Genomic DNA, 25,486 nt, shown 5'->3' with positions numbered 1-25,486 from the left:
AACTGTGGGAGTGGAGACTAGATTGGAGTGATAACACTGGCAATGGAGGGAAGAGTGGAAGCAGATTTAACATTCGTGCTCCTGAAAGTGCTTTAGTCACAGGACTCTGGTCCACCAGGATTTTGGAGCATCAATGCACATTCAGCATTGTTGATTACCCTGACCCCTTTGGACTTTTGACATGAAGAAGTGTACCTTTGTACTGTTGTAACTCTGGTTTCTCTTTCCTCCTAGTTCTCTTTCAACATGTTTGACCACCCCATACCCCGGGTCTTCCAGAACCGCTTCTCCACACAGTATCGCTGCTTCTCCGTGTCCATGTTAGCAGGGCCTAATGACAGGTCAGATGTGGAGAAAGGAGGGAAGAGTATGTGCTTGTTTTTATTTTGATTAGTAACATTTCCTGCCCTCAGCCTTGCAGTGTCAGTAGCCTTCAACTGTCCTTATTGCATGTGTAACCACAAGCTAGTATTCCAGTGAAAATATCACTCGCCCCATATTTACTAAAGGGGGTGGTGGTAGTGGTGATGGTTAGATTTAAGGGAAGTTATTATTATGTTATGATTAGATTCATGGCTACTAGCCATTTGGTTCCCCCAAAATAAATTATAGCCAGTAAGACTTTCTATGAAAGATGACTGTTAAATTCTCAGTACCTAAAAGTATTATCTAATATTTTTTAAAGACATAACAGAAACTGCATTTTGGCTTTCATTGAGTCTTTTTTTGTTTTTATTTTCTAAATGTTCCTTTGTAATTCTCTCCACAGTAATTATGCCGCCCTCAGCCCTCGATCAACTCAGTAAGTATATTTCATGTGACCTGAGAACTGAGGTAATGTAAATATGGATGCCAGTCACAGGCTCCTTGGTATGTCCAGACACAGGTGTTCTTTGTCACGTCTGAATAGGAATGATCCCTGGTGGTCCATGCTGGGCTGGGAGAGCTGGGGCCATGCAAAGCAGTGGCCAGTGATGGACAGCCATCCAGACCAGGAGCCAGTGAGCGCTCAGCTCCAGGTCCCTCTTTTGTGAGGTGGGTTTCACATCTCTGACCCACCCTATCCCTTTACCTTGGGTTCTGTCAGGACTTAAGGAAGTTGCAAGCATAATGCTGTTTTCTGGTTGCTACATTTTTCTCCTGAACAATAGTGGTCAGCTCCCAAGATGATACTGAGTGGTAGGATTTTCATTCCTCCCCAAACATCTTGCCTTAGTTCCCCTTCCAAGTTTTTAACCCCCTCTGCCCAATTGGATCTGCAGAACATCAAAACCTGAGTTGTTGTCTTCTGCCCCAAAAGCTGCTCCTCTGGCCAAATCCTAACTCTGGCCAGGAGCTGGAAAGGTTGTAAGAGTGGCCACGCTTTTCCTCTTTCCCCAACTTATTCCAGGAGACAACGTAAGGACCTCAGCTCCCAGCCCAACTTCACCTTCACCCTGAAAACCCCAACCAGGGATGCAGTCATTGCCTTTTGAGACTTGGAGGTGTGTCTGATGTGAATTTCTCATGTCCAAGGCAGGAGACATGGAGCCTGCCAGTGAACAGGTTCATCCTTGGTGTCTGGTGCACATGGGCAGTGTCCTGGAGAAGGGCACCTGCTGTGCTATCACTCTAGCCTGGGCTTTGCTCCTTGCCTGGCCTGCCCCTGGACTAGCGAATTGGCCTCTCTGAGCCTCAGTGTCTTCACCTTGCAAAGGGGACACACAAGCAATGTAAGTCAGATAATAAAAATAAATACTAGATATTCACATAATACGCAATTTAACAACATCAATCACTTTCAAAAGCCAGTGGACATCAATTAACATCCTGAGGGCTCTGAGTGAGGTTAAGAGGGATAAGGAGGAAAACGGACAAGGGGACACACAGGACAGAGGCAGGAGAAAAAAAATAAATGGGGACACAGCTCCCACCCATGCTTCTTTAACAGCGTCTTTAACAGTGCCTTTTACTGTGTGCATAAACAACCCAAGCCCTTGTGACACTGGTCAGAGGCAGGAGGTGACCTTTATCCAGCAGGGCTTAATCAGTGGCCCCAACAACAGTGTCCACACCCCGTGGAAGCCTCACCTCCACCCATGGGTAACTGAAGCCATGGGGTTCACAGCCCTCACATAGGCCTGTATCTTCGTAGGAGGAAAGGGAGTGAGACATCAGAGAGCTTGCCTTTCGGGAATGATGACCTAGAAGCTAAGCACCAGATATGACCCTGGGACAAGTGTCTATGACTCAGGGATTAGGACAGTGGGTTTAGCTCAAACACTTGAAGTTGTGAAAGAAACTCTGTCCAAATGAAATCTTGTAGGGGATTTCTAATTTATAAAAATTAGGTGCTGCTCAGGTTGGAGGAGGTAGAGGGATGCAGAGAACTCAGGAACCCCAAGGCACGTCTCTAAATCACAAAATACAGTTTAAAAACCACTGGACTAGAACACAGGAATCTCTTCCAACAGCTAGAATTTCAGACCCTTGTCTGGAGCCTAATCAGTTTACCCTGACAGACTGTCATTTCCCCCCAAGGCTCCATAGCTGTGAAGTTCCCTGGAGACAAAGGGCCTGGCTTCCACCCCCTTGGCTGCTGGACTGCCAGCATCTAAGTCATCCTTGGTGATGCGGGAACACCCATAGTTAGTGCTGTCTCCAAAGTGAGGTGCCACTCCAGGGATTCTTGCCCCCTTTGGTGCCTTACTGCCCAGGCTTATTACTTGATATGCTTCACCAGAATCTTTAGGGAGATCCCAAGGGTGTCTGCTGTCTATCTTGTAGCTGAGTGCCACTTCTGTTGCCATTATTATCTATACCAATAGGCCAGAGTAGACCTCAGTGGTTAAACCCAGTCTTGGACTGGCATCTCCACTCCTGAGCTGTGTAACCAGACCTGCATGTCTTAGTTCCCTGTAGATAAAAGGAGATCCACTCCTGGGTGTGTAACCAGACCTGCGTGTCTTAGTTCCCTGTGGATTAAAGCAGTGGTAGCAGTACCCTCCCTCACTGTCAGGAAGATGGAGCAAGTCCTCCCTCCTGGCAAGCACAGTTACTACGTCAGTCTGTTCCAGACCCCTTTTCTGGATCCCTGACTCGGGTTTTGCTTCATGTCACCAGCCCCTTTTCTATCACCCTGCACTCCTGGGTCAGCAAACCCGCTGTCCTATATGCCTGCTTCTAGCCCTCCATGTGGCCTCACTTCAGTGCCCCCAGCAATAGTGGCCACACCCTGTGGAAGCCTCAGCTCCATCCATGGGTGACTAGAGCCATGGAGTTCACATCCCTCATGTAGGCCTATATCATCACAGGGAGCACTGGGATAGGGGAGCACTAATGACCTGTCTCACCCCATGTGGTGTCCTATCTGACCTGACCATTCCCATACCCCCATGCCTGTCTCCTAAGTGCCAGCCATTCCAAAACTGGTGGGGCTCCTCTTCCCTCCCTGCCTTTCCTCAGGTTGCTTCCTTTGCCAGTGTTTCCACCCCCTAGAGGAGCCCTGCCTGTTCCTCAACACCCTCTTGCAGCACCAGGCACCTCATGCACTTTCTGTCTTGCTTTCCCAATGAAACTTGGAGGCAGGGATTTTGTTCAGCAAATGTTTGGCACTGAAATTGTTGATGAATAAATGAGTAAGCATGTGAATTTTCTAAGTTATCAATATGATTTCAGAAAATCTCACATATAAGCCAATGCTATGTTCCTGAGTCACCAAACATTCCCCAGTTTCTTGGGGCCAAGTGCTGTGTTCTGCAAGTCTTTTGCAGGGAGCGTGGGTTGTGTTAGATAGGCAGACATCTAGGGACTAAGCCCCACAGGGATTTGGGGATGGGGGAGACAAGGCTATGTGGAGCCCTCTTTGGTGCCTGAGGAAGCCATTTTGCAGGGGAGGGCAATGGATGACCAGTGTTTTCCTTCAAGACTTCATACCTTGTAACCTCTCTCTTGTATTTAGGCCGCCTTAACATTACCTACCCCATGCTGTTCAAACTGACCAACAAGAACTCAGACCGCATGACCCACTGCGGTGTGCTGGAATTTGTGGCTGACGAAGGAATCTGCTACCTCCCACACTGGGTGAGTGGGGTACCCACATCTCCAGAAAGTGTCCTGTTAGCCTGGTAGAGAAGTGGTATCGTCATAAGCAGGAACCTACCTATGGTGTAGGTTCCACCACCACCACCACCCCACCACCACCACCACCACCAATGTGTGTGTAAGCTCTGTTCCTCAGAGACACAGCTGGGGGAATGGGATTAGGAACTGTGCACCGGGCCTTAAATATCGCACTTGGCTCTGGACATATGGAGGCAGCAGGGTTTGACAGCAGCCTTTTCTCCCACTAGTGCTCAGCTGGTAGCCTACAATAGCCACGCTATTTATCTGCAACCTCCTAGGTCAGACTTTCTTTAAATAAAGGCCTGAGAGTATTTTTGAAGTCATCTAACTACAGTTTTTTAGATTGTTATATATTGTCTCCCTGTTTTTAGTGGTCTCTCCCCGCCCCGACCCATTCTGACATTGTATGTGTATTTGTACACTTGTCTGTAACTGAATCTTTCTAAAGCACTCAACTTCATTGCCACAGGAGCAAAAGCCTTTTGTAGTTAGATTTTCACTGCATATGTAAGTGCTGCAGCACCACAGACCTGCCCCCCAATATCAAAGGTGAGAGCCCAAAGCTAGTGCTACCCAATTCAGAGGCCAGCAGAACCATACCAGCCAGGGCTCCACATGGGCCTCAGGCAGGTGGGGCCAAGAGGGGCGGTGCAGGCAGCAGCACCCGCATGTGACCCACTGCAGTGGCCTACACTGTACCCCCAGATGCCCATTAGTTGTGGTTTCTGTGCCCTTCAGTGCTGTCTTCTGTAAAAATGAGGGGATTTTAGTCTTGTCAGCCCAAGAGCCCCTTGTTTTAATGAGGTATTATGCAAAACTGCAGTGTCTAGGAAAGAATTTAAGCAGGAGAGGTTCCTTCTTCTCCCTCATCCAAGCTCCCTCTGTCTCGTCCCAGCTCTGATACGCTTGGCTGTGGAAAACCCTGGAGGGAAGTGTATATCCTCTTCATGGTTAGTTATGGCAAGAGTGTGCGCAGAACCCAGCTGGGTGTGGGCAGAGCTAGGAATGCACCCCAAACCTCCCTGCCACTAGGGAGATATTTGGGAGGAATGGCCCTATGTCTCCTTTATTTTGGTGGTCACTGAACTTCCAAAAGGAATGACCTTAATTCATCTATTTGAGATTATGTATGAACGGGGTTTGAAGACTTTCTGGCATTGGGTTTCCTTCCCATTTCCCCTTGAGAATAGCCCTCCCCTCTTCAGCCTGGGAGGCCTTTCCCCCACAGGAGCCTGTGCTGCCTCTCCCCTGCCACCTGACCTCTCCTATGCTGTTGCCCAGTATTGAGGGGAACTCTTACTCACACCTCAAAATCAGGCCTGGCTTGCTTCCCTGCTTACCTCTCAGTGCCTCACTGTCTGTGTATCTGCAGGCCCCCCTCACAGGCACAGGGCCTTGTCCTATTCACACTGTAGAGTGCTGTGGGTGGCTGGTATGTTGGGCAGTGACAACTCCCTGAGACCACTCTAGACCTCCAGAGGACCACTGTAGAAGAGGGAAAGGAGAAGGGGACACTGGGAAACACTGTACCTCAAAGGTTCTCTAGCTCATAGACTTGGGAGTTTGGGTGGCCCCGTGCCCCAACTTCAAACCATTGTAGACAGAAAACTAATTGAATCCTTTTTGCTAAGAAACATCATATCCCTGAGAAGCCTTTTTGGGTAGCACTGGGTTATGGACTGAGGGTTGCTGGCATCCGTTTCCTAGAATGACTTTCTAGCTATTCACAAGAGCAGGTGGTTGCCAGTTTCCTAGATGCTGTCTCAGAGCTGGTCTGAGAGTCTCTTGACCCTGGCAAAAATGTGAAATGTCAGCATGGCTTCATCTGACCCAGAGCACTCAGGCTTCTTCAGGGTGAGTCAGCCTGGAACAGGCACAGGACTTTAGCACCTGGGGCCCTGTCTGCTGGCCTAGACAAAGATCCCTGCCCAGGGCCCTCTGGGAATACTTGCATGCTGTTGAGCACTGTCCTTTGCGGTGCATTCCCCACAGTGATTACTGCCATGCAGGCACCTGTGGACACACAGAGAGACTAGGCCAGTGTACAGCTCTTTGAGAGGCGCTGGGCACAGGCCAGTGGCACCTATTGAGGGCAATTTTGGGGCACAGGCCAGTGGCAGACAGTTCTTAGCAATGCTGGGCCTAGCCAGCAGTACCAGTTATGCTGGAGGCAGGAGCAGCAGTCAGGTGGTCAGGTGGCAGTGTCAGAGGTCAGACAGCAGCTATCTGTGGTTGGAAGTGAGGAGTCAGAGAATTGAGGGCAGGAACCAAAGGTCTCAAAGACCTGAAATGAAGGTCTTTCGAAGAGAGAGTGTCTCAACACTTTACTGCCTCAGCTTGTATCTCTTTCAGGGTACCTGGGTCTCAAACCTGATTGGTCCATTTTCAAAACTGGCACCATTTCCAAAACCTGATTGACGGTGGTACAAGCTCAAAACCACGTCAGTTTCAAAACCAAAACCCCACTGGTGCATCAAGCCCGCTCTGCACTGAGGTCAACAGTGTTGTACTGGGGCACAGTGGAACCATGCAAGCTCCTCTGCATCTCTGGTCCAGGATCAGTGGGGGCTCCTCTTACAGACCTGGACCACTCCTTTCCATTCTTCCCTGCACTGGCAGATTTCCCAAAGAACTCCCTAAAAACTGTGAGCTTGGCCTGTGGGAGGCTGACTTGAAACCTTGAAAAGCACCTTTTATGAAAGCATCACTCCACAGTCACTGAACCTCCCATTTACCAAGTCCAGTTGTTCTCCATTCTGCTCAGCCTGCCTGTGGCATTTGCTGGAAAAATCTCCTCTACATTTCTGTTACTCCCAATGACCTTCAACTCAAATGTGTCAGGGCCTCTACAGGTTCATCCATGGGACCATGATTTCCCTGGAGCTTCACTCATAGCCTCTGCCTTCCTTGACCTCTGAGGGCAGCATCTGTTCCAGTGGTTCCATGCTAGGTGAGGTGTTCTTAAAGGACTGTGATGCCTAGGATTTAAACCAGGGCAGTCCAGTGTGGGATGGGATGAGGGGGAGGCGAGGTGATAAACCAAATAGGGTCATGACTTGATTACTTTTTAAAGGGCAGTGGGGGGTGGGCAGAAGTTGTTGAGAGACAGTGTATATACTTCTCTCTACCTTTGTGTGATTGAAATTCTCTTTAAGAAGGAATAAAATGATAAAAGCCACTCCAGGATAGTCATTTCATCTGGCCCAGCCTTTTTGCTTCAGCTCCTAAGTCCCTGCCTTTCACCCTGCACACCAAGTACTCATGGGCCTTTATTCATCTCTTTTCCTCAATCCATAGCCAGCATCCACCTCACAGGGTGGTTTACTATTGGCATGGGGGATGTCTTTGTCAGTTTTTTTATCTCCTTCTAGCGGATATTGCTAGAGTTTGTCACCAACCTGCAGCCTCAGCTGTGAGGCTATTCCATGCAAGGTCAGCCTGGTGCTATCATGTTCCTACCTCAAGTATGGCTCCATTTGCCTTGGAACCTCTAAGTTAGCTGTGGGATAGCTCAGAAGTGTGGGGTGCACTTCCCTGGGGAAATGCTCCTCCCACGGGAGGTATGTAGCTGATGGCCAGTGCTGTGTCTCCCTTCCTTCCAGGGACCTCTCACATTGTTTGTGCAGCAGCCTCCGTAGCACCCCTTATTAATCTTCTTCCTTCCATGTCTTTGTCTTGCTTCCTTCCTTCTCCTTCCTGGACATCAAATAACAATCAGACTGCCTGTTCTTAAGTCCTCATCTCAGACTGCTCTTTCAGGGACCCAAGGAAGAAGCCATAGTGCTATCAGATTTTGGCCTGCCTCATGTGTTGGTCCGTGGTAATGATGGTGGCCATTTGATTTCTAGAAATGGTATGATGCCTTCTTCTTCTTTTAGATGATGCAGAATTTGCTGTTGGAAGAAGGAGGCCTGGTTCAGGTGGAGAGTGTCAACCTTCAAGTGGCCACGTACTCTAAATTCCAGCCTCAGAGCCCTGACTTCCTGGATATAACCAACCCCAAAGCAGTGTATCCTTTTGAAAGAAGAAAGATTCTTCTGGCCAAAGGAGGGCTGTGCTAACAGTTGATAAACAGCAAGTGCTTTATTGAACATTTGCCTACTTTTCAGGCGTTATATTTGCTTATGATTGAAGTTGGGGTTTGAGAATAATGGCATTCAGCCAGCACATATACCACCCCTCCTGGACCTGGACAGGTGCTCTGGGTACTCTTGATACCCGTAACCCTTTTTTGGCCCTGGTGCTCCAGCAGAGCCATGTACTTATCCTCACTTTCAACCCAGGCTTACCACTTTGCACTCCAAAGCGATGGGAGCACTGATTTAAATATATTTCTCTTTCTCTGACAGGAAAAAGCAAAGGTTTTAGGTTCTAGTGATTTGTATGTGAACTTAAACAAGATGTGTGTGTTTATAATTTAAGGAGTGACCATTGTGAGCGAGGGGCATACCATGCATGGAATAGGATCCCACTCTCTTACTTGAAACCCCATTTTGACTTGAGCTCATGTTATAAGGTGGTCACTCTACCACCTCTTTATTTTTAAAAATGTAAACTTGAAAAAAATCACAGTTGGACAAGAGCAACAGATAGTTTTTAAAAAGCTGCCACTATCTTCCCCATCTGGGCCCTGTCCCGAATTCAAACACACGAGCAGGTGACTGCTGGCCACTTCTTGGACCTACAGTGACCGTGTGCATGGACAAATATGTTGGGTCCCAGCAGCCGGCTCCTGGTGATGGTGAGGTGTTAGGTTCTCTACTCATAGCAGTCAGTGGTGAAGGGCAAAGTCCTGCCATGAGATCTGGTTACCTTGGCCTTCAAAGCTCTGAAGGTTTGGAGATGATCCACTTTCAGTCATGGTAGGCTGGGTCTGACAGCTCAAGGGGGTTACTAGGAGTCGTTGAGGGAAGGGCACCACCAGCATGATGTTTCATGGAGCGGATGAAGACAGTGTGCCACACCAGGCCCCTCTCACAGAGCCGTTGTCATCCTGTAACAGTTTTTGACCAAGAGAAATGAATCTCAACAGCTTAGCTCTTTCTCCCTCAATGAGACACTGAGATCCTCGCTCAGATGTGCTGTAACACAGTGGTGGGTTTCACATCCATTTCTATGCTCAATCTTTAAAACAATTCTATAAATTGATGATGATGTGTTTAAAATATCACATGTAGGTTGGCATTATCTTGTCTGGGCATTTGGTTTATTCAGTTTTTAAATTTTCACTATTATTTACTACCATAAAAAGGGTTTATGGGTTACTTTTTCCTTTTAATTTTTTTTTTTATTTTTACTCTATAACCCCTAGAGTTGGGTTACCAACTCAAGATAGAAACAGCAAAATACTATATTAAAATATCTGAGTTTTGAGGAACTCTTGAGGGGACCAGGCTGTTACTCATCTAGTATTTGTGTCTACTGTGCTTTCATTGGATTTTAAAGTCAACTAGTTGAATTCTAATTTACAAACAATAAAATGCATGGTTCAGTGAGTTTGACAGGATGTACATCCATGTCACCTGGACTTCTCCATCTTGCTAAAAGTTACCTCGTGCCCTTTTCTGTCAGTCCTTATCCCAGCTACCTTGTGGCTACTTCCCATCCTCAAATCTGTTTTTCTCTGGGTTCTCTGAATGGAACCTTAAAACCGTTATGGATGGTTTTTCCCTTAGCAGAGCATTTGTTATATTCACCATTTTTTTACATGTTGGAGTCTGTCCCTCCTTACTGCTCCTGTATTGAAGCCACATGTTTCAGTACCAGTGTGGTTCACTCTGTCTCTGACTATGACCGTCTAAAGCCCTTGTAGAAATTGTTTCATATTTAAGGCATCCATCTCACCTTGACAGTGTGTGTCTGCAGATTAGAAAATGCACTGAGAAACTTTGCCTGTCTGACCACCGGGGATGTGATTGCGATCAACTATAATGAGAAGGTGAGAGTCTTGCACGCAGGGCCAGCAGCTTGGCATAAGTCACACCTCTAAAGAGTCATTCACTGCTGTGTCTATTGTGTTTGAGTGGGGGATCTTTTTTTTTAAGATGTATTTATGCATGCAACAGCTGGAGTACAGGCCGGAAATGTGGGGGTGAGAGGGTTCACCAGAGACAGAGTGGGGAACAGAACAGGCAGATTGACTGAAATACACTGCTGAGGGGGCAGTGAGGAGACAGGTGAGGTCTGCTGCGCCTTGTGGGTAACTCCCCGGCTGGGGATCGAACTCATGCTGCAGCGGCTGCAGATTAGCTTCATTATGTGGTGCTTAACCCCTTGCGCCACCAGGGAGGCCCTGAATGGGGGATCTTTTTAAGCAGAGTATCCCTGATTATTTTATCATCTAAATGCTGCCTGCTATTTGCTTTTTTAAATAGTCTTTATGGGTTCATATTTTCAGCCTTACACTAATCACTCCACAAATCTGTTCTGAGAATTGATTGATTACATTTACACGTGATTGAGCTCTAATATACCTTACTGTATATCGTGGTGACAGGGTATCAATTCTGTGTCTCCATTAGAAATACCGAATGTAAAATGTAAGTAAGCCCGTTTCCTGGGCTCTGAAGACACAAGAATGAACCAACCTAGATCCATGTCCTTGCAGTTCCAGCCCTGGAGGTAGACAAGCCCTCTCGGAGTTGGCCCTGCAGTGCTTTGAGCCCTGCCACATACCCAGAAGGCAGAGCTCTGCTCTGCCTGGGGACAGTGCTGGCAGAGGTCCCCTCCTCATAGACCCCACATGCTTTTCCTCCTATTTTTTTGTAGCTTTGGTTTTTCCAAAGCTCCCCTGGGGTTACCTCTTTATGACACGAGTCTTTCAGATCTGAGTGCCTCTTACATTCAGTTATGATTCCATATTTCTTAGCTATCTAAAGCTAGACAATGTAGCTATAAAGTAAAATGCCATATCTCATTCTCTGTGTATTATTTGTTTTATGCTTAATTGGCAGATCCACAAAAATTCAAAACAGCATCTACTTCCCCATTATTATGGCAGTGCTTCTCAAGGAAAATGAAATATTTGCCACTCCTGCCAATAACTATTCCCACCACAGGCATGGGGTTCAGCAGTGTAGGTGGCCCTCATCCACAGACTACGGAACTGCTGCCAGGGTGAACCTCCCAGTGCTCAGGAGTGACCATCTCCCCAATTTAATTTTCCCTGAGGCAACTCCCACTTCTTCTGTGTACTGTCTTGTCCCCTCAAGGACTGGGGCTCACAGGAGCCTTAGTCCAGACAGACCCTCCAAGAGCAGGAATCAAGTTTTTCCCTTGGGTCAATGCAGTTTTCCTTCTACAAAATTTGAGGCATCTGATACTGAGAATACTTATTTTTCAATTTTTTTAGGATTAAAACCAAACATTTCTTTGATAAACTAAGAAATAATCATTTCCTTTAGCCCTGTGGGGAACATTTTAGGTATTATCTACCTTAACTGAATACTTTAAGCTTTCATAATTAATTGTAGGCCTAAATGTTATTGTTTTTAATATTAAGGCAATGATGCTAAATATAATTCTTAAGTTGATGATAAAAAATAAAATTGAAATTTTTGCAGTGAAAGGGAAAGTGAGTTATAAATTATATATAGAATTGAAACATAAGTTTGGACTTCTACTTTTGGAAGTTTGAAAGACTAGGTAATTTTCTAAAGGGTTTTTTTTTTTTTAAAGATTTATTTATTTATGCATACAAGAACTGGGGTGTAAGCTAGAGGTGTGGGAGGTGAGAGGATTCACCAGAGACAGAGTGGGAAGCAGAACAGGCAGATTGATTGAAATGCACTGCTGAGGGGAGCATTGGGCGAGGCAGGAGAGATCCGCTGCGCCATGTGGGTTGCTCCTTGGCCGGCGGGGTATCGAACTCATGCTGCAGCAGTGGCTGGCAACAGCTTGATAGTGTTGCCTTTAACCCCTGCACCACCAGGGAGTCTAAAGGGGTATTCTGATAAAGCCCAGTTAGATCAGAATAAAACCTAGATTATTAGTGCATTGTTGGGCTCACAAGAAATACACAAAGTAAGGAGGGGGAGGAAAAGGGAACAAAACAGGGGAGGGAAGAGCACAGGGGATTGTGGTGATGGTTCACTGGTGAAATGGTGGTGGGAATTTTACGGAAACTACACCTGACAGGAGAAAGCAAACACTGTACAAAAATGAACAATAATATAAAATATATATTAATTAATTTTAAAAAAGAAATACAGAATGTCATCAAGAATCATGGCAGCAGGGCCTCTCTGGTGGTGCAGGGGTTAAACACACAGCTCTATCAAGCTCTCGCCAGCCACTGCAACATGAGTTCAATCCCCAGCCAGGGAGCTAACCCACATGGCACAATAGACCTCTCTCCTGTCTCACCTGCTGTTCCCCTCAGCAGTGTATTTCAGTAGATCTGCCTGTTCTGCTCCCCACTCTGTCTCTGGTGCATCCTCTCACCGCGCGCGCCCCCCCCCCCCCCCCCCCGCCCATAACACTGGCCTACACCTCAGTTCTTGTATGCATAAATATATCTTTTAAAAAAAAAATGAATCATGGTAGGGCAAATGGCCATGTCAGTGCTTAGTGGAGATCTGAAACAGAATCTGCTGCATTAACTGGGACCCTTTCAGGGACCAAAATAATCTCAGACATGGATACTTTCCGCATCCCAGGAAAAGGAACCCAAATTCCCTTTGGGAAAAGCAGTGCCAGTTTCATCAAGCCCTTGAAATTGCTATATACTGAACAAACAAATAGGAACTCATAATAAAAATGCTAGACTCCCAAAGCAGAGATGAAAAAGGCAGTTTTAGACCCTTTAAGAAATATAACTATGTAGAAAATGTTCAAAGAAATTTAAAAAAGGAATCATAAAAATGAACAAGCAACAAAGAAATACCAAAAAATGACCAGGAAGATTTATTAATACGTCAAAGAGTTAGTTGCTGAAAGAGAATTAATGAAATGAAAACTGGAGAAATAATAATTCTGCACACAGAAGCAAAGCCATGGAAACTGAGACTGAAGAGAGGTATTAGAGCTCCTGAGAAAGTCAAATTCCGTGAAAGTCAATCTAACTAAACAATTAACTAAATGTACAACAAGAAAATTGTAAGAATACACATGCCCGCATTGCTAAAAATGACATATGCATATTAGATTGGTTAAATGAATTCAATCTATTCATACATAAATAAATTATAATCCTTAGTGGAATACTATGCAGCCAGTAGAAAAGTAAGTTAAAAACCAATTTTGTTCTGTATATCTAGAATGTTTTCATGTATGTAATGAGAATGTAATAAAGCCCAGAAGGATAGAAACCAAAAGTGGTAGAACACACCCTTTACTGCATTGTTTTACATTCTTTTCACCTAGAGTATGTCTTGCTTTAATAATAAACAGTCTGAATAGTCCACTGTTTAAAAACCCTCAACACTAGGTGGCATGTCATCCAAGTAAAGGAGAAAGGCTCAATTCTAAATTTTCCTCAATATTTAATAGAAGATGAATAAAACTGAATGTACATGTGATCACTGTAGTTTTGGACATTTAGCTAATTATTTACTGAGAGTAAATTCCTAGAAGTAAACTTTCTGAGTTAAAGTTTGTCTCTTTTGGAAGTCAATGCTTAACTGCCATACCTCATTTGAGCCACAGCCTCTGTGATGAGCATCAAGGGCACCGCTTCCTACAGCTGCATTGTTGCAGCAAGAGGTATTGGGGGGGGGGCGGTGCGGTTTGTGGAGATGAATGCTGTGTCTACATGAGCTAGGTGAGGAGCCTCAACAACATGGATGAATACAGTCCCAACTGCTGCCACAGAGCTGTTGACCGGTTTGTCTGTTCTTACAGATCTATGAACTGCGGGTGATGGAGACCAAGCCAGACAAGGCCGTGTCCATCATTGAGTGTGACATGAATGTGAGTGCGTTCACCAATTACAGTGTTCTTGGGACCAGGGAAGATGGATAGTTAGTATTTCTTGCAAGACCAATGCTCAGGAGGGTGTCATGTGGTCCTGGGACTATTTTGGTGAGAGAAGAGGAAGATGCTGCCAGAATTTTGTAGCAAGACTACTGACCTTGCAATGTGTCCTAGAACCAGTGGAGGTGGCAGAGTTCCTGCCAGTTCTGAGATGGCTGAATCCACTAGCATCTCAGACCTAATGAGGAAAGGATATTCTTAAAAGCTAAAGAAGCCTCAGCTCCTACATAAGAAGTAACTATTGGTACACAGTGCATTCTGGTGTGTTTCTGAGGAATGATACTAAGCAAAAATAGCCAATCCTAAAAGGCTACACACTGTTCAGTTCCATTGAAATGGAAAAGTTGAAATGACAAAACTTTAGAATTGGAAGACAGTGTAGTGGTTGCCAGAGGTAAGGGGTGGAAGAGAAGGCCAGAGGAGAGGTGGGTGTGAAAATGATGTAGGGGATCCTTGTGTTGAATCTGTTAAAGTACCTCAGCTGGGGGATTGGAAACACTGACCTACACTGATGATAAAACTATGAGAACTAAACATACACACGTGCAAATGAGTATGTGTTCATAGTACTTTTAACACTGAGGAAATGAGCAAAGTGTACAAGTAATTTCTTACACTGTGTCTATGAACCCACTGTTGTCTCATTAAAACCAGAAAAGCTAACACAGCCTAATTATGGCCATGTCTCAGAATTTCCATCTTGGGCACACAGGTGGACTTTGATGCTCCACTGGGCTACAAAGAACCTGAAAGACAAGTCCAGCATGAGGAGTCAACCGTAAGTCATTTCTCCAACAGTCCTCGCCAGCCCCAGTCTTTGTGCTTTGGGAATGTGTCCTGGCTGTGTCCAGCCAGCAGGTGTCTGCATGATCACCTTCTCTGCTTCTGTGTCAGGGAACAATGTGTTCCAGCACTTGGAGCACAGAGCAGCAATGGCAATGAGAGGCTCAAGGGAAAACGGGGTTGTCCCTGCTAGGAACCTCATCTTCCTTTTTTCTGTCTCCCTGTCAGGAAGGTGAAGCTGACCATAGTGGCTATGCAGGAGAGCTTGGCTTCCGTGTGAGTACCAGGAAACACTTTTTACTTAGGTGCTCCTGCCATACCATCTACTCCCAGGCGTTCTCTATAATAATCTGGAGACTTTAGCAGGGATTAGACCTCTGGGTGTCCATGTACATGCATATCTGACTCTTTCTCAATTACCAAACCTCTTCACATCTACTTTCTCCTTCTGCCCTCCCAACAACTCTATAAGGCAGCATCAACCTTTTCCTCTTCTTTTTAAAACTTCTAACCTACCAAAAATTAAAGTAATACAATAGACATACATACTCTTCACATAAATTCACTGAATATGGCTACTTTTGCTTTATGGCAGTCTAAAAACTTGCCCTTTTTTTTTCTTGCACTGTTTGGAAGCTAGTTGCAACATGATTCTCCCGCACTGTTGCAACATGATTCTCTCCTTGGGAAACAGATGGAGGTGGCTGGTGTGGGGGCTGGGAGGCAGCAGAGGAAACAGAAAATAGGGATTCGAATGGACACTTTAACCCACACACCAGGACTGAGTTGAGTGACCTGCAAGGGGCTGGGACCAAACCCCAAATTTATTGGTTGCTGGATGTCCTTGGCCAGGGGCTCCATTGAACTCTTAATTGACCCCAGTGGGGCCGGGCAGGGAGTGCTGGGCTGCTCACACTGCAGCTACTGAGCAGTGAGGGCTTTACTCCTAAGGGAGTGGGGTGGCACCCCCAGAACATAGCCATGAAGTTGTCTCTGATTCAGAAGGCACCTGCATGCTCACTCTCAGTGGTCAGCCTGTGCACACTGTCCTATTTGCCCATCTAGGCCTTCTCTGGCTCCGGGAACAGATTAGATGGGAAGAAGAAAGGTGTGGAGCCCAGCCCCTCCCCAATCAAGCCTGGAGACATTAAAAGGTGGGTCTACCCTTTGCTCTGCTCCCAACTGGTACTTTGTCTCCTCTAGTCTAGGGAGGGTTCGTGTCAGGCCCCTGTGCCAGGGTGGTGCAGCCTCATTGCAACTTTGGAGACAGAGCCTGCTTCAGACAGGCTGGTAAGAGGAATGGAAAGTCTGCCTAGGGTTTGTTTCCCAAAAGAAGAGTGTTGTTGCCTTCCTGTCTCCTCTCACTACCCTCTCCCCAGATCTGCTATCTTCCAGCTTCCCTCTGTGCCTCCAATCTGGCCTCTTCTATTCTCCAGGTAGCTTCAAAGCAGTGCTAAGCCTAGGTCACTGTGAGTTCTCACCCATGCACTCATAATTGCAAGTCAGCACTTAGGCTCAGAGTGCAGTAACAATAGATTTTATAAACAAAGGGGAGATTGGGGAAAAGGAACAAGTTTTAAGGCCATAAGTAGCTAAATCCCCAGATAATGTCTGTAGTGTCCACTGTTCCAAAACAAAGACTGCTTGTGCAAGATGGCGCTGAAGCTGGTGGCACACCAGTACATGGTGGACAAGGATCCAACTCATGGTGGCAGCTTAAGGTGATCACAGGTGGGTCTGCTGAAGTGACACCACAGCAGCCAATAGCAGCAGTCTGCAGGCTAGGCTGGACAGTACCAGACACCAAACCAGACATGCTGGTTGTAACAGCACCAGGAGCTGATGCTGGATGATCAGAAGTGGTGGACAGTTCTCAGAAGTGGCTGGACACAGGTCAGCAGTGCCAGTCAGCACCAATAAACAGGTGATGGCGCCAGATGTAAGCAGTATTATGGCTCTTAGAAATGCCATTGTGCCAATGGCAAACAGATCTTAGAGATGCTGGACTTATGCCAACAGTGGACAACTCTTTTAGAGACACCGGACACTGGCCAACAGTGCTCTCAACCAGTGATGTCAGAGGCAGGGCTGGAGGAAGGTGCAGTGGTCAGGTCTCTACAAAGATCTATAGAGGAGGAATCTGTCTGGGAAGGTCTTTCTAGGAGTCCCAGTGAATCTGATCCGAAGCCATCTGATGAATGAGGTCAAGCTGGCTACTGTCCCCTTGCTTATGTCCTTTTCAGAGTCTCCACTTTTCAAGCCCGATTAGTCCATTTACAATTGCAGCTGTTTGATTGGTGATGGAGTTCCAATCATATTGGTCTGTTTACAACCCTGAATGGTCTCGGGGCCTCCCTGGTGGTGCAGGTGGTTGAGCGCCGCACTGTGAAGCTGTCCGCAGCCTCTGCAGCGTGGGTTCAATCCCCGCCAGCCAGCAAGAATCCCACATGGCAAAGCAGACCTCTCCTGTCTCACCCACTGCTCCCCTCAGCAGTGTATTTTGTCAGTCTGCCTGTTCTGTTTCCTGCTCTGTCTCTGGTGAATCCTTTCACCCTCCTGCACATCTGGCCTGTGCCCCAGTCCTTCTATAAATAAATAAATCTTTAAAAAAAAAAAATCCCGAATGGTCTCAAAAGTCTGGAAGAGTGCTGATGTGAGTTTGAATCTGCTTGGTCCATTGGGAGCTCAAACCTGATTGTCTCCAATTCTGGCACAATATTCATAAGTGAAACCCTGGCCAGCTGTCCAGACCCAACCTATGCTGAGGTCATGTGACCTCATGTTAGAAGTGGGCCCTACATCTGAGCCAGATCTGGTAGTGCAAAAGGCCAAGATGCTCGTTGCAACTGACGGGTTTCAGCTGGGTCAGATGCTCACCTGAGCAGCTAGAGCAGGCAGTTGGAGTGCTAGGGCTGGCTGGCAGACTACATGTGCTACAGGCCTCTCTCTCTCCATGGCTCCTGCCTGGGCTGGCCCTCAAACTTAGTCACTAAGGCAGTTCTCAGCAACCATGGTGGCTCCTGTTACAGCACCTGATAAGACCTTTTACCTTCTTAAAACCTTTCTGGTTCCTGTTTAGTAATTTGCCTATTTCCTGCTTTGTGACTTCAAATAACTGATCAAGGGGCCTCCCTGGTGGCACAGGGGTTGAGCACCACACTATGAAGCGATCTGCAGCCTCTGCAGCACGAGTTCAATCCCTGACCAGCCAGGGAGCAACACACAGGGCGCAGCAAGCCTCTCCTGTCTCGCCCGCTGCTCCCCTTTTGGGGTGATCTGTGAGGCTAGAGGACAGAGATGGTCTCTAGGTGACATTAGAATTTGCAGGCTTCTCCCCCAGTTGCTTTCTGCTTAAGTTTGAAAGAGATGCTGGGCTGTACCAGAGAGCAGCTCCAAGACCAGGGTGGGGCACAGCCATGGACCTCTGAGCACGAGTTACCAAGAAGAGGCATCTTTTTTTTTTTTTTTAAGATTTATTTATGTATGCAAGGAGTGGGGTACCGGGCCTCCCCGGTGGCACAATGGGTTGAGCTCTGCGCTGTGAAGCTGTCAGAGTTTGATCCCGGCCGGCCGGCCGGCCGGCAAGAATCCCACATAGTGCAGCAGACCTCCCCTATTGCACCCGCTGCTCCCCTCAGCGGTGTACTTCTGTCGTCTGCCTGTTCTGCTCCCTGCTCTGTCTCTGGTGAATCCTCTCACCCTCCCATGCCTCTGGCCTGTACCCCAGCTCTTATATAAAAATAGATAAATCTTAAAAAAAAAAAAATTCTCAAACTTTGAAAAAACAAACAAACTGGAGTACAGGCCGAGGCGCAGGAGGGTGAGGGAACTCACTGGAGACAGAGAGGGGAGCAGAACAGGCAGACGGACAAAACACTGCTGAGGGGAGCAGTGGGCGAGGCAGGAGAGGTCCACCACATCATGTGGGTATCTCCCTGGCTGGCCGGGAATTGAACCTACGCTGCATAGGTTGCAGACAGCTTCACAGCGCTCTGCTCAACCCGCTGAGCCACCGGGGAAGCCCAAGATTTATTTTATTTATGCATATAAGAGTTGGGGTGTAGGCCAGAGGTGTAGGGGGTGAGAGGATTCACCAGAGACAGAGTAGGGAGCAGAACATTCGGAATGGCTGAAATATACTGCTGAGGGGAGCAGTCGGCAAGACAGGAGAGGTCTGCTGCACATGTGGGTTAGCTCCCTGGCCGGGGGCTCAAACTCATGCTGCAGTGTTTGCCAAAAGCTTCGTAGTACTGTGCCTTAACCCCTTGCACCATCAAGGAGGCCCCAAAAGCATCATGGTTAAAAATGAATTTTAGTCTTTTATTTCTTTTATTTTAAACTAACATTTCTCCTCTCTTTACAGAGGAATTCCCAATTATGAATTTAAACTTGGTAAGATCACTTTCATCAGAAATTCACGACCACTGGTCAAAAAGGTTGAAGAGGTAAGTTTATTTTATGGGTAATGAGAAGTTTTATTTGCTAGTATTGGAACTAAGGGAATTCTTTCCATTTTGAGGAAGGGTGTTACTGTCATGCTATTCCCCCATTGTTGGCACTTCTCTCCCAGGTGGCCTTGATTATATTGTAGAGGCTATGCAGTTATGTAGGTATGTACAGGCCAAAGCCTGGTATCACCTACCAATGGTATCCATACTTTAGACTAAAGGATACAGGTGCAGGGCCCCTGACCACTGCACAACCACCTCCTTTTCACCACATTCCAAAAACTTCCACTGATCTCTGAGGAGATGGCCCAACCCTTGACCCGAGTCATGCCCCTCTGACTTGAAGGGAAGGCTGCAGCGAGCAGGCAGAAGGGTTAACAAAGAGATGGTTCCACTTTGTGGGCATTTCTTACAGGTGCTGGAACTTGCCTTATAAAATCCAGCGTGCCCTCATGAACAGTGCCCTTTATGCTCCACAGCCATGGCTGGAACTCAGCCATTGCTGTGTGCTGTATATTTCTAGAATATATATACGTCAGACCCATTGCTTTCCTGGTTCCTTTTCAGCAAGACTCCAGTTCTGGGGGATCTAGGAGGAGGGCTGAGGGTAGATATGCAAGGAACCATTCAGGATTCAGGATGGGGTTCCAGTTGTGACCAGTCACTGGCCATATCCTGTTACAGGGCTGTCACTGTCCCTCCCAACCATCACTCTCTTCCTTTACCTTTCGGGTGGTCAGAGATGGAGACCTCTATGCTACCAGCTCTACTCTCCCCTTCTAGCCTTAAAGTTCCTTGAGTTGACATAGTGTTGGGGATCTTGTAGGCTCAGAGGATCAAATGTGGTCCTCAATCTGAATTCACCCTCTGACTGCTTGTTTGAGCCCTTTCCAGGCCTAGTGGCCTTAGCAGGACTGACTTGTGACTCATCTGTTAGAGATACATGAATGGAGATAAGGCTGACAGGCACAGCTGCAACTGTTATCCATAAAGAGAATTTAAGAAGAGTGTATGATAGAAAATGGGATTAGATGCATATACTTAGCTCTGAGAAAAACTTTGATACAAGGTAATAAAGACAGTGGAAGAGGAGAGGAAGCAACTGCAACAAAACTTTGGTAACCCCAGGTCAAAAGGACAAGTGGTAACTGACTTCATATACTATGGAAACTGCACCCTGAGCCTGCTGTGGGGAAAGTCAAGAGGTAGTTGGTTTAGATGGCAGAGCTCTGAGAAGACACCTCTGAAAATGGGGAATTAAAGATGGAATGTTTGTCACAAAGCATTTAGAACCTGAGCATCCTTTCTCGCCCAGCCCTGTACTGCCTCCACTGCAGGAGATGGCTGGAAGTTCGTCTTCAGGAATAGGTGTCACAGAATGTCCCTAAACCTTCCACACTTCCAAGTCATAAGAGTTCTGAAAAGTAATTAGAGAAACTGAAGGGAAATAATTGCCCCAAACTACAAGCCTCTGTGTTTCCATAGAGAAGGCCTGTTTGAGTATCAAAACTCCACTTTGAGGCAAAGAAAAGATGCGAAAGCTTCCGGGTGGGGGAAGCATCTTCACCATAGCAGGACATAGGAATTTAAGAGATAGTGAAGCATTGTCTTCAAAATTCTGAGAGGAATCTTCCACAAATTCTGTGCCCATGCCTTGTGGTGCTGAATTTTGCCCCCCTTAAATTCCTATGTTGAAGCCCTGACTCTCAGCAACTCAGAATGTGACTGCATTTGGAGTTCAGGCCTTTACAGACATAATTAAGGTAAAATTAGGCTGCTAGGGTGGGCCCTAATCCAACCTGACTGGTGTCCTTATGAGGGGAGAGAAAAGACCATGTGAGGACACAACAATAAGGCAGGCCTCTGCAAACCGAGGAGAGGCCGCAGAGGAAATCAAATCTATCAACACCTCGACAATTCCTCCACAACTGGGAGGAAAAAAATACTGTCACTTCCTCAGTGCTGCCGATAGAAGTGGCAGCCATCTCCTCTTCAGCATCATGGCTGCCCTCAGACCCTTCTTCAAGCCCACAATCATCAAAAAGAGGATCAACAAGTTCATCCAGCACCAGTCAGAACAATAATTCAAAATCAAGCTTGATAATAGGGTACATAGAAGACTTAAGGGCCAGATCTTGATACCCAAGACTGGTTATTGAAACAAGAAGAAAACAAAAGTATGTGCTGCCCAGTGGCTTTTTGGAAGCTCCTGGTGCACAATGTCAGAGAGCTCAAAATGCTGCTGATGTGCAACAGATCTTACTGTGCTAAAATTGCTCATAACTTCTGTCAGAACCACAAAGCCAACGTGGAAAGAGCAGCCCGGTGGCCATTAGAGTCACCAATCCCATGTCAGGCTGTGCAGTGAAGAAAATGAATAAACAGATCATGTGTGAGTATTTTGCACTAATAAAACCATAAAACTGACCCCCAAAAAAGGAAGAAAGAAAGAAGTATCTGTCATGTAAGCCCCCCAGTCTTTGGTATTTTGTTATGGCAGCCCTAGCAATTTACACCAACCAACCTATCAGTAAGATGTTTGATTTGAAAAGTGTGTTTTCAGACATGTAGGATTTCACGAAGACATTTCTCATGCATCCTTGCTTAGGAAGCTACTGAAGGATTTATCCCACTATAATAAGGTAGAGTAAGAAATAAGATAGTCTTAAATCCAAGAAACAGAGAGTCTGAAATACATGTGCTGAGATGAGAGTATGACCAATTCAGGCAGCACAATCTGCAGGCCCCAGAGGACATACCTTTAGTGACAAAATTGATGGGACTGTTCCAATGTGATTAAACATATGCAGGAGAGGCAACACACAGTTGGGCACAGTCGGACAAACTGAAGGCTCGGCAGGAAAGGAGAACTGAATGGCTAACCGGCTAACATTCACATGATGGTTGCCATGTTAAAGTCTGTCAAGACTCTCTAGCCCCTCATGCACCAGCTGCATGGGGTGGGGAGGATGCAGGAGTGTATGTGGGGGAGTAAGGAACCCTCTTCCATAGAAAACACCTCCAATTGACTAGCAACCAAGCACATGAAAAAATATAAGCTCTTTTCAAGGGTTCAGAAAAAACAAATTATCTTTTTGCTGGTGGGAGAACAGCTGGGTAGAATGTTTCTGAGAGCTAGTCAGTCACCATATATCAAAAGCCTTAAACATATGTGCATCCATTTACCAAGGAATTCCATGTCTAGGAACAGTCAGAGCTGCTGTAGGCAATACATTAAGCTGCTGACTATAGCAGTTTATAATACTGTAAACTGGAAGTAATGTTCATGGGCAGAAGACTGGTTCCACATCTCTGTAGCCTTGAGAGTGCACTAGATAAGAAATTCATTGACTTGAAACTTGGGAATTAAGTATGAAAATAGTTTATATAAGCACATACAGGAAAGTGGCTGGAAATGTTATTTTTGGGTGGTAAAATTTTCCTTTGGAGGTGTATTTCATGTTTTTCTTTAGATTGAAAATATGATGCTTTTACAAAAGGATATACATTCAAACTGAGAATAACGGCTGTGTGGTAGATTTGTAGTTGTGTACTGTGATTTTGTTTTTCGATTCAATAGTTATGACTTATATTTATATTTCAGAGACATTTCTTATGAGTGATGTGGAAGTAAGGGAAATGGGTGGGTGGTTCACAATTCAACAAACATTTTAAATCTTCAAGTATTAATACTTTAATGCTGAAAATAGTATTTTATCTTTACATCTAGGATGAAGCTGGAGGCAGATTTGTCGCTTTCTCTGGAGAAGGACAATCCTTGCGTAAAAAGGGAAGAAAGCCATAAATTGCGATAGTTGGCTGATAGGCAAATAAAAGAATCAATTGCAACATTATGGCTTTTAGTTACTGGCTCTGATGGGGATAAGACCCTATGAGGATGCTTTGCTACTTACTATAGGTTTGCTTAGAGTTGCCTAATAATTATTGTTGCCTAAGAATTTGAAGTAGAACAGCAGGACTGGACAGTTGGGTGCTTGGGAAAGAGAAAGCAATCTCGTATCTCAGAGGTGGCCTCCTCCTCGCCACTTCCTTTCAGCTCTAGGGGCACTTTTACTGCTTAAGCAGAAACCGAGTTCCCCAATTCCTGATAAAAATCAGTGGAAGGAATTGAATTGCTAAAACTTGAGTTGTTCTCTTTTTTTTTTTTTTCATTTATTCTTTCTTTTTCCAGGTCTGTAGCTTAGCTGTTGCCTTTGGCATAGGGAAAAAAAATGGTTTAAACTGAAAAAAAATAGTTTAAACACTTATTCTACAGTGTTAATCCTGTTACTCTGGTTGCAATTTAAATAGTTAAGGGAGGGTGTTTCTATTTTTATTTGACACATTGACTTTTTCCCCCAGAAGAAATATTCCTCAAAAGGAAAAACTGATCTGAATGTGTTTCCACCTTAACTTTGATTTTGTATGGAAATAACTTGCTGCTTAATGAAACTGTTTCGTGGTAAAAACTTTGTGGTGAAGCACAAATGTTAATATTAGAATAATAAGTACTAAAGATACGTTCCTCTTACTCCTTCCCCACCTCCATCCCGGTTTTAATATATTAAATTATCCAAGTTCTGCTGACCTGTCCTTGTTTTTTATTAGTGTTAATTTCATCTCAGATCTTCACTTTCTATGAGATCTTTTGACATTAATCCTTGTCTCTTTTAATCTCTTGTTCCTTGAAATAAAAAATAGGCAATGACTAAAATTTGGATTGCCTCCAGATGTTTGATTGGGCACCTATATGGATTGGTGGCTGGGCCATCAAGCAGCATTTGGAAGAAGGTCTGCTTGTATGTGCCCCTGGTTCCAACCTACCAGTAGAAATGAGCTCCTCTGGAGAGACTTCTGGAGAATATAAATGAGGCTCTGTGACTAACCTAGGGTTGGGGTGGTTATGTTGGTAGGTAAACTGAGGGATACTCGGGGACGCCCTAACATGCACACTCCCAATGGGTATTGCCAGGGCCTCACCAGTGGCATAAGGGGTTAAGTCTCAGCACTGTCAAGCTATTGCCAGCCACTCTAGCACAAGTTCAATCCCCGGCCAGGGAGCAGCAGACCTGTTCTGTCTCCCCTGCTGCTCCCCTCAGCAGTATATTTCAGTCAGTGTGCCTATTCTGCTCCCCATTCTATCTCTGGTGAATCTTCTCACCCCCGCACACTTCTGGCTTAGACCCCAGTTCTTCTATGTATAAATAAATCTTAATAAAATAAATGGGTTCTGCTAGTTCTGCCATTCACCCCATAAAGACAAAGCATACCCTTAGTGTTAAAGAACTTTAATACAACAGTGTACACAGAGAAGAAAGTATATAGTTTCTCAATGAAACACCCAAAATTACCCATCCTCCTATAGGTCAATGCCCAGCCAAAGAGGGTTGGCTTGAAGCAGGACCACTGAGACCTGAAAACTTACCACAAGTCTAAGGCACCTTCTGGTGGGAAATAGGAAAGGGGCAGAAAGAGCCAGGCAAGTCTGGAATGAAAGGAGCAAATCGGAGTGCAAATCAAAGTAACAGGTGCCATTGTCAGTCTCCCTACTGTTCTCTCACCCATGGCTTTTCCGAAGTCTTCTTTATGTCTTGGCTTTATGTGTCTCCTTCCATGTTCCCCAGTAGAAATGAGCTCCTCTGGAGAGACTTCTGAAGAATATAAATGAGGCTCTGTGACCAACCTAGGGTTGGGGTGGTTATGTTGGTAGGTAGACTGAGGGGTACTCTGGCATCCGCAAACATTTCTATTCCAAGTCCCTGGTGCAAGTCCAAAGATGAGAAGCAAGCACGCCCTCCTTCACATGTCTGCCCCACTGTCTCTTCTCCCAGTCTCTCCCAGCTTCTCTCCCCAGTCCTTTCTAGCTTCTAGACACTCAGCTCCACCCTTCCTTAGGTAGGGCTGGAATAATGGAACCTCCCTTTTACTGTGTTTATATTGTTACAGTTAGGCCCTGCATGGTCACCCTATTATACCAGGGTTCCTCCTAATATTCAGGACATTTCTGCAGGCCCCCAGCGTCCTCTTTGTATTTATTGCCTCTTGTACATCTCTCCTGTTTATAAACGTTCCATCCTCTCTCCACCCTTCAGAACAAAGCCTTCAGGTCTAATAGGATGTAATCCCCAGATTTAAAGGCCCCCCACCTTAACCAATGCCACATACCCTTTGACCAGCCT

The 25,486-nt window shown here is 45.8% G+C and overlaps 1 protein-coding gene across 1 annotated transcript; it reads left to right on the top strand.

The window, feature by feature from the left end:
- Positions 1–246: 246 nt before the first annotated feature.
- On the top strand, positions 247–23,133 carry UFD1 (ubiquitin recognition factor in ER associated degradation 1; the record flags this gene model as incomplete). The annotated part of the gene is made up of 11 exons (XM_084245980.1): positions 247–367; positions 770–802; positions 3,941–4,062; positions 7,983–8,113; positions 9,970–10,042; positions 13,945–14,013; positions 14,789–14,854; positions 15,088–15,135; positions 15,925–16,013; positions 19,223–19,304; positions 23,038–23,133. The coding sequence occupies 11 exons, from the start codon at positions 247–249 to the stop codon at positions 23,110–23,112; spliced, it is 909 nt and encodes a 302-aa protein (XP_084102106.1). The 3' UTR covers positions 23,113–23,133.
- Between the last annotated feature and the right edge of the window lie 2,353 nt (positions 23,134–25,486).

Source organism: Talpa europaea (genome assembly GCF_964194135.1).
Source record: "Talpa europaea genome assembly, chromosome: 10".
NCBI classification, from domain to species: domain Eukaryota; kingdom Metazoa; phylum Chordata; class Mammalia; order Eulipotyphla; family Talpidae; genus Talpa; species Talpa europaea.
This window is presented reverse-complemented; position numbering and strand designations above follow the sequence as displayed.